General features: G+C 30.0%; 1 protein-coding gene across 1 annotated transcript; it reads left to right on the top strand.

Annotated features, from left to right (window-relative positions):
* Nucleotides 1–6,162: 6,162 nt before the first annotated feature.
* Nucleotides 6,163–9,399, top strand: LOC139858027 (CBL-interacting serine/threonine-protein kinase 1-like). Its single transcript, XM_071846881.1, has 9 exons — nucleotides 6,163–6,489; nucleotides 6,929–6,991; nucleotides 7,458–7,529; nucleotides 7,625–7,813; nucleotides 7,903–8,082; nucleotides 8,165–8,380; nucleotides 8,464–8,685; nucleotides 8,858–8,920; nucleotides 9,007–9,399. Exons 1-9 carry the CDS (start codon nucleotides 6,292–6,294, stop codon nucleotides 9,160–9,162), a joined length of 1,359 nt encoding a protein of 452 aa, XP_071702982.1. The 5' UTR covers nucleotides 6,163–6,291; the 3' UTR covers nucleotides 9,163–9,399.
* Nucleotides 9,400–9,803: the final 404 nt, after the last annotated feature.

The following is a 9,803-nucleotide window of genomic DNA, read 5'->3' as shown; positions in this document are numbered from 1 at the left end:
TTCTGAACTGTTTGCTAATTTTTGAAAATGCGTCTTTTACCCTTACTCATTGTGCATGTTCATTAACGAGTTATGCACTAACCCGAACCCCTAATTTAACGTTAAGTGGGGTTAGACTTCCCCACACTTAGCTGACGACATGTGAAGTCGGTAGAATAAGTTCCAAGAATTAAAATTGTGAGCCAGTTATTTACATCTCGGGTGGTGTATAATATATCAATGGGTTTAAAGTTTAGACCCACCCGATCGTTACTACTTAATTCTTTTTTAATTGTAGCTTTTAGTAAATGGATATGTCTCTCTTTTGGTTCTTGGTCAAATGGATCGTTATACACCGACATACATACTTCTATAGGGTGGACAATTCCTAACATTTCCTTCCGTTCATTCTCGGGATCAAAGGTTTCACCTCTATTACCCAATTGGGTGAAATACGAGGTGTCAATATCTATTACAGCTCGTAGTTCATCTTCGGTAGATGACTCGTCTATTGAGAATATTGGGTTGGAAGGTTGTGGAATGGTGAATTTCGGGATCGAATCAAATTCTTCTTTATTAACAGTTCTTATCGGTCCCACCACTTTGGTCTCAGGAGTTAAATTTTCAACGTTATCGTTTTCCCAAGAGTACCAATTTGTCACCCTTACTTCTTCTTCATCCATTGATGGATCGATGATTTCATCGGTAAAGGCTAATGTGTCGATATGTTGTGAAATTGGTAAAACTGAATAAAAAGTATCATCGGGATAATTGGTGATTTCGGAGCTCTCGAATTCATCAAAATTCGATGATATGAGATTTTCTTGCACACGACTCCTTAGATCAACAGGTGTGTAGTCTGATAGAGTTTCAGCTTGCCAATTTGCAAACTCTCTCATTTGTTCATTTTGAGCGTCAAATTCTTCGAGTTTGATTTTCATATAATCTAATAACTTTTTAGATACATAATTTTCCTCATCCTCTGGTTATTGAGTTTGGATATATTCTTGGGAATAATCCCAATTTGAATTGTATTCATCATAATCATTCCATTCAGGTTTCATGGGTGCATAATTTTCCATAGGAACGTAATAATAACATTCTCATGTTGAGTGATAATCTCCACAGATTTCACAACCAGTTATTGTTTCGTCATTCGTGATCCAAGATTGACCGAATGAATTTTCATCAACACTCGTTTGAGAGTATTGATTTAATTGATTTCGCATATCAGAAAGAGTTTTCAACATATTCTCGAAACTTCCCATAATACACTTATTACCAAATTTTAGCTACAATGTGGTGCATTTACTAATTATCCTATTAGTTATAAAAATAAAAATTATATAAGTTATCAAATTAATAGACTTTTCTGATTTTGCCCACGTTTTGAATAGCCAATAGATGCAGCAGGTAGCCAGGACCCTTTAAATCGGAAGCTCACAACTCGCCACTAACAAATCCAACTATTACTACGAACCAGAAAATTTTGGATGTCTATCAATTTAATTGCTTACAATAATTTTTCGTCGAAATTTTTAAATAAATTCTATGTCCTAAAAACTAGAGCGTAAAAATGAGAAAGAAACGCGTCGAAAAACGTCGAAAAATAAAAGAAGAAAAAAACGTCGAAACTTAAAAGTCAAAAAACTAAATCTAAAAAGTTGCGCCTAAAGGTATTAAAACTTAAAATGAGATTCTAAAAAGAAAACGGCAATAACTTAAATCGGCACTAAATTCTATAACGGCGTCGCAAAATTCTAAAGCGCCTAAATCTTAATTTAAAGAAAAAACACTTAAGGGATTTTACGGCAGAGCCTAAAAATCTAGAAATACTACGGCAAAATACTAAGTTTTAAACTAATTACGAACGATAAATAAACAAATTATGAATTAAACGATTAATAAGATACAAAAAGTAAAAATAAAATTAAAGTTATAAAAATACAATTTTTATAAAAATATTATTATTTATATTATTATTTTATAAAAGTATTAATCTATATAATTAATAATAATAATAATAACACTTAATATTAAAAAATATAAATTAAAACTTAAAAACTAATTAAATAATTAAAACCCTAATGAAATAATAATAATAAAAATTAAAACCCTAATCCGTAATAAATGTTGTACGAGGTATGTGACCTGCCAGCTTCACTCATGCGACCGCATGAGATTACAGCACTGCAGCCATGCGATCGCATGGCATGCAGATTCAGAAATGATGCAGACTCAAAATTCGCAGGCTCAGCCTTTTTTCTGATTTTAATTTTATAGAAAATGTTATATAGTTTAACTAAAACTTAAAAAAAAAATACTTATTAGTTTTTATAACTCTTTTTTTTAAAAAAAAAATTTTAATTTGAACACTTATATATATATATATATTTACTTTTAATATTTAAAACTTATATAAATATATTTTTACAAAAATAGCTTAAAACTAAATTTTTTTATATAGCGTTTCGCTTTCGTTTCTCCGGCAGCGGTGCCAAAAACTTGATGTGTTCAGCGGAGGGGTACGAAATACTATTATTAATATTACGAAATACGATACAATTTACACAAGTTTTATTATTTATTTACAAATGGGATATACCTAAACTCTGCTACAACACTATAGGCAGTGTACCTAATCGTAGAGTAGTATAGTTTTTAGTAAGTCTGGTTCGTTCCACAGGGAGACGACTTATTTTACACTATATTTTAAACAACTATATTTGTACAAAATATAAATATATATATTACAATTATTATTATTATTATAAAAGGGGGGTTTTACCGTTTAATGACTGGTTTGTCGATTTTATATTTTAAGCGAAGCGTAAAGTAAATGACGATATTTAACTAACGATAAATTAAATAACAATAATTAAAATAACAATAAATAAAAGTACGAGGAAATATGAAATAAAATATATTATGCTTATTTAAACTTCCGTACTCATGATGTTTGACGTTTTGATTTTGATTTATTACCCTGGGTTAATTGTTCTTTGTCCTGGATTATTTGATATGTCCATCTGGTTTTGTCCACAATAGTCCATCGGTCATAATTATAAAGTGCGAGGGTCTTCGCCAAATTAACCTTATACCCGAAGTCAAATATTCCAACTAATTGGGGACTTAAACTGTAATAAGGTTTTAATACATTGTTAATGATTACACCAGGTTATCGACTGCGTGTAACCCAAGGTTTTAATACTTTATTAAAAATTACACCAAATTTCCTTGAATGTAATCCACCCTGTTTTAATAAGTCCATTGACTATTAATCCATCCCCGTGTCCGGTCAAATGAACAATTATTCGTATTTATAAATATCCCGCTCACCGTACCCAGTCAAGCGTATGTGGTTATATATAAATACATCAAATTATAAATCTCTATATTAAATTAACAAGATATCATTTAGTTAATCAAATATAAAGCCCATTAATAGCCCATAGTTCAATTTCCACAAGTGTCGGTCTTTTGTCCAAACCCCATTTATGGTCCAAAGCCCAATATCCCCATCTTGAATATTTAGTCCAACATCACGATTACTTCGGCTTAAATAAGCATAATAATAACTTAAGTATGATACATAATTAAAAAGGGAGAATTTAGCTTACAGTGATTATTAATCGCGTAGTGTTACAGAGACGAAGTTCCGACTTTAAAACCCGTAAAATAATCTTTACATTACCCAAACTAACTAATATAAAACTAAACTATATTATATATATATATATATATATATATATATATATATATATATATATATATATATATATATATTAATTATACAGAGGGAGAGATATATGATATATGTGTGTGAAACTCGTCTGAAAAATGGCCAATTTATAGACCTGACCAAACTTTTCACTCCATGCGATCGCATGGCCAGCCTGGATCCAGATATTTTGCTCTAAAAACGTGGGCTGCTGAGTATTTAATTAATATAATATAATATATATATAATTATATATATATTATATTATATTCTTGTGCATTGTTGACTTGTAATTTTAGACCCGTTGACTCACGCGTTGATGCTCGGTTTATGTCTCGGTACGGATTTTCAAACGTCTTTTCGTACGGTTTAATATCTTGTACTTTATGTTTCGCAATTTGTAATTTGCACAAAAAATTATTTTCCTTAACTCTCAAAATCCGCGCAAGTCTTTAACTCACTTTTAGTGGCACTTTTGAGTGCACTATGGCTTTAGTGGCACTTTTCAGGCTTTAGTGGCACTTTTTCTTTAATTCTTTAATCTTCGTGCTTCGTTTTCACATTTATTTATCTAAACGATTACAACTTAAAAATAGAATAATTACAACTAAAAAATTTACATATTGGGATGATATTGCGACTAAATATATGTTCATTTGGAGCACTATCAAACAATTAATGCAAATGGCATTTACAAGAATCTTTTAATGTATTTTTATTTCTATTAAATCAAAACATACAATCAATCTAATAAATGACAATATTCTCATTCTTCATAGTTCATATAATTTATTTACAAAATATATACTCTTTATCCGTCTACATTCACTAAGGTTTCCTAGACAAACTTCCATCTTCCTTTCAAAAGATTGTGTATATACTAGTGATGGTTAATGATGAACATAAGTTTAACATGTGTAGATGATTTTTTCGTAATCTATTAAAAATCTTAACTAATATTTCTGATCACGTATGAATTTTGTTTTAACCAACTTTTATGAAAAAAAATTAGTTAAAAATATAAAGCTAATATGGATAGATTTGAATGGCGAATCTTTGCTTGAACTTGGATAATTTAACCATAAGTGGTGTAAATCCACAAAATTAACACGTAATCAATTGGCTCATTCCTCGAGGTTGTATGTTAACTATTACTCTCTCTGTTCCAAATCTATAGTTCACTATTTGATTTTGAAATTTACCAAATTAATTGTCCATTTCTATAAATGGATAAAAATAATGTGAAAAAATCTTTTTTTTTTTTCGAACAGCGATTGGGATCACCCGTTGCGATTATCTCCTGTTTCAACTATGTGAAAAAATCTTTTATACCCCTATTTTATTCATGTAGGAGAAAAAGATAGGTAAAAAATAAGGAGTAAGATTGGAGGATTAACAAAAAGATACATGTGACGTGTATTTTTTTTAAACTGTGTGTTTTTTGTCTGGAGACAATAAATTTAGAATGAACGGAGTATATCTTATGAATTTGTTACGTGGGTGTCGTACAGTAGATTGTTTATCACTTTATCTTACTATAATTTGTAACTAGAAGCTTAGAAACAACAATAATTGAAAAAATAATATATGGATTTCTCTTTACGAAATTAATTACATTACATATGTATGCGAAATATATGTCTCAATAAAATGTTATAATGTAGGATTTTATGGCAAAGAAAATAGTAATTAAGATGAAAATTGAAAAATAGTGGGGGGAGAATAAATGTATTTTATTTATTTTGGCCAAGTTAAGTACATCAATATGTTTGTAAAATCAACGACAACTTTCTTAGTTAGAATCCGTAGTTCCACAGGTAATTAAAGCAAATGACTTTAGCATTTACATTCACTTAATACCTAAAACGGACCATTAAACTATTTCGTTTAAACAAACCCGTAATTTCACGGGTTAAGTTGTAATCACTTGCATCCATAAATTTGTTTGAAAACAAAGGGACCAATGAGAACGCGACATGTGGCGCGAAAATCACATGTGATTGGAAAAAAATATTCGAAAAATTTTTTTTTCGAAATTTTTTTTTTCTAATTTTTTTTTTTTTAAATCATATGTGATTATGCATGTCAATCACATGTGATTGTAAACCCAATCACATGTGATTATGCATGGCAAATCCAATCACATGTGATTGTGCAGGTAAATCACATGTGATTGTAAAAAAAAAAATTCAAAATTTTTAAAAAAAAAAAATTTCGAAAAAAATATGAAAATTTTTTTTTTCAAAAAAAATTTTTGAATTTTTTTTCAATCACATGTGATTTTCGCGACACATGTCACGCTCTCATTGGTCCCTTGAATCTCAACTTAATTTATGGACTCAAATGAATATCGATATATATTATATCCATAGTGAAATTCCATAATATCTGGCGTATGTGTGTATATATTACCCTAAAAGCATTCCTATTCCTATAAATACATATACTTTTTCCCCCTCTTCCTAACACGAGAGCACACAAAGTTGTGTCTCATTTATTTATAAGTTATACAATTACATTTCTAAAAATAGATTGAAAATACATAAAAAGCCACTTATTTTTTTTTTTTCTTGTAACTGCTTCTGAATTAAATGGTTTTGGTTGGGAGAAAGAAGAGAAGCGGTGAAGAGGGAATGCAATTACAATTAGGGAAATACGAGATCGGAAAGACACTCGGTGAAGGCAATTTCGGTAAAGTTAAATACGCTAAAGACGTACAAACTGGCCACCCTTTTGCTGTCAAGATTCTTGAAAAAACCCGGATCAAAAACCTTAATTTCTCAGATCAGGTTTGATTTTTATTGTTTATCTTTAATCTTTTTCATCTGGGTGTGTTTAATGTATTGATTTTGTTGCTTGCATGTGTTTTTTGGATTGATTTTGAACTGGGTTTTTTTAGAAATGTTCAAAGTTTATTGATTTTGTGGATTCAGGTGATTTTTGTTGATGTTTTTAAAGTGAATTTATCTGGGTGTTTGATAAAGTTTCAAACTTTAATGGATTAAAGATCAAATTGTTGTCTTTTTATGTGTTTCATTGGTGTTCTGTGATATAAACTTGATCTGATTTTGATGAAATGATGAAACCTTTTGAATTCAGCATCTAATGGGTCACCTTAATCTTGATTTATGATAAAGTTTCAAACTTTGTTGAATTTAACATCCAAGATTTTGATTTTGGTCACTAATTGATTTGTGAATTAACTTATATTGAATTGCTTTATTGCAGATAAAGAGGGAAATTGCCACATTAAAAATCCTAAAACATCCTAATGTGGTTAGATTACACGAGGTATAAATCCGATTTTTCTTAATATTAATTTGTTTCTAGTTTGATTACAAGATGAAACATTTTTATATTTGCTAATCAATAAGTTTCAAGTCAATGTAAAAATTTGTGGATCCAGATAGGAAGGAATCAAATTGGATGTGGTGGGTCAGAATTCAAGAAAGTTAAATTAGTTGTTTATATTGTGTCATGATACACGAATAGAATATAATACTAACAGAAATAACAAATTAAACACCTTTTTATTTATTAAATAAAATAAAATAAAAATTCAACTAGCTTAGGGTAATTGGGTCATAAGACCTGTCATGGAGGTTAAACAATTATATTATAATTATAATTATAATTAAATCTAATACTCTAATCTTAGTATAACTATTCAAAAGCGCGTTCGGGCTTCTAATTTTTTTAATTGTTTTTTGAATTTTTAAGATGATAAAAAAGATTGTTAAAGAGTTTTCTGATGCAGGTTTTGGCAAGCAAAACTAAGATTTACATGATTCTTGAATACGTCAAAGGAGGTGAATTATTCGAGACAATTGTAAGCATTAGTTAACATACTATCTTTGTGTTGCCTAATAAAAAAAATTACATGAGGTATAAAGGCTTATTTTGTTTGTTGAATCTTCTTTATAGGCGTCAAAAGGTAAATTACCCGAATCGGAAGGTAGAAAGTTGTTCCAACAGTTGATCGACGGAGTTAGTTATTGTCACGATAAAGGCGTTTATCACCGTGACCTTAAACTAGAAAATGTTCTTGTAGATACTAAAGGACGAATTAAGATATCCGATTTTGGCCTTAGTGCCCTGCCCCAACATTTAAGGGTATGTTAACAAAATTTTGTGTGCATCAAAGGGTATGTTGCTTATAAATCAGATAATAACAAGCGTTATTACATTTTTTGATGTTTCAGGATGACGGGCTATTGCATACAACTTGCGGGAGTCCGAATTATGTTGCTCCCGAGATTCTGAATAACAGAGGGTACGATGGCGCCGTATCGGATACATGGTCATGTGGGGTCATTTTATATGTTATTCTTACCGGTTATTTGCCATTTGATGATCGAAACCTTGCAGTTCTTTATCAGAAGGTGTGTTTAAATTTAAAGTTGAGAGGGTTTTTTTGTGAAAGTTATTTTTTTTAAAAATTAATTATGTTTTAAATAATTGTAGATTTTTAAAGGAGATGTGCAAATGCCTAAATGGTTACCTTTAGGAGCAAAGAATTTGATAAAGAGAATTCTTGATCCGAACCCTGAAACAAGAATAACAATGGCGGAAGTTAAAGTAGATGAATGGTTTAAACAAGATTATACTCCTGCAATTACTAATGATGAAGAGGAGGATGATGTTGAAATCGATGAAGATGTATTATCATTACACGAAACTGTAAGAAATCGAATATTAATTCGTGTTTTTCGTAACAAATCTTGTAAAATACAGAATTTTGATCGTTGTTTTGATTGGTGCAGCCAATGGATTCAGAAAGAGGTCCCGTTTCACCTACGCATATTAATGCGTTTGAACTCATTGGGATGTCGTCATCTTTGGATCTTTCGGGTTTTTTTGAGAAAGAAGACGTCTCGGAAAGAAAAGTGAGATTTACGTCTACCTGTTCTCCAAGAAAATTGCTTGAAAAAATCGAGGATACTGCATCACAAATGGGATTGGGAGTTCAAAAGAAAAATGGAAAGGTGAGTAATGTTTTGTATTAAAAAAAAAAAAGGAATTTTCTAACAACAACCCTTAGGACTGTCGTGCTTAAAAATCTTGTACGTAGCGGATATGTTGACTTTTAGATACCAGTTATTGAAAATTTACAAGTATTTTAAGCATTTGCTAAAACTATGTTTCTTGTTTTTGTAGTTGAAGATGTTACAGGATCACAAAGGGCAAAGAAAGTCGTTTAATTTATCCGTTATAGCAGAAGTAAGCCACTCAAAACTCATAATACAAAATCATATTAAACACTATGCTTGTTTCTAATAAACATGTTTTGTTCCTTTTTGTCGCAGGTTTTTGAAATAAACACATCATTGTATGTAGTTGAATTAAGAAAAACTAGCGGCGAATGTAGTGTATATAGACAGTTATGTGACAAAGTGTTGAAGGATTTAGAGGTTTCGCCAAGTCAAGAGAATTTAGCAGCAAAGTTGCTAGAAGAATCATAGTTGGTGTAAACGCGAACTTTCAATTCTAGATGCATATATATGTATGTATATAAGAAGATATCAGTCTTCAAGTTATATTGAAGTAAGGTAGAGATTAGTTATTTTTTAATTTTTCGATTCAATCGAAACGTACCAGAAAATCTGCATATACCTTGGTAAGACAATATCGGGTTTTTTTTGGTATAGGAATGTATAAGTGAATTTATACATGTATTATAAATATAAATTTGTGTATCATATTGGTCTATTAGAAATTACAATTAAAATTTCCTTTTCAAGTTGTTTGCCTTTGTAAAATGGAAGTAATAACATATGTTGTCTCTATCATATGCAAATGAATTATTTGTCCACTTGGGCTTTAAATAATTGCTTTTAAAAAACATGTTGATAATCCAATTGTATGTGATGTGAGTATGTGACCTTTTGAAAGGTATAAATAATTGCTTTTAAAAACATGTTGATATTCCAATTGTATGTAGTGTGAGTACGTGACCTCTTGAAAGGCCAACCTTTTAGTTTGAAAAGTTTTTAATGATTGAAAACTTTGTTAGACAACTTTTCTACAATAGTTCATGTTGAGTGTAATATATGATTGTTAGAAAAATTCAACTAATGTGTGAATCATGAGGTTATTGCATATG

This window comes from Rutidosis leptorrhynchoides, chromosome 7 (assembly GCF_046630445.1).
Source record: "Rutidosis leptorrhynchoides isolate AG116_Rl617_1_P2 chromosome 7, CSIRO_AGI_Rlap_v1, whole genome shotgun sequence".
Taxonomy (NCBI): domain Eukaryota; kingdom Viridiplantae; phylum Streptophyta; class Magnoliopsida; order Asterales; family Asteraceae; genus Rutidosis; species Rutidosis leptorrhynchoides.
This window is presented reverse-complemented; position numbering and strand designations above follow the sequence as displayed.

Coding starts and splice junctions, on each gene's coding strand:
- LOC139858027 (XM_071846881.1), top strand. CDS start 6,292: ATGGTTTTGGTTGGGAGAAAGAAGAGAAGCGGTGAAGAGGGAATGCAA. Junction 6,992..7,457: donor ATGTGGTTAGATTACACGAG/GTATAAATCCGA, acceptor TTTCTGATGCAG/GTTTTGGCAAGCAAAACTAA. Junction 7,814..7,902: donor CCCTGCCCCAACATTTAAGG/GTATGTTAACAA, acceptor TTGATGTTTCAG/GATGACGGGCTATTGCATAC.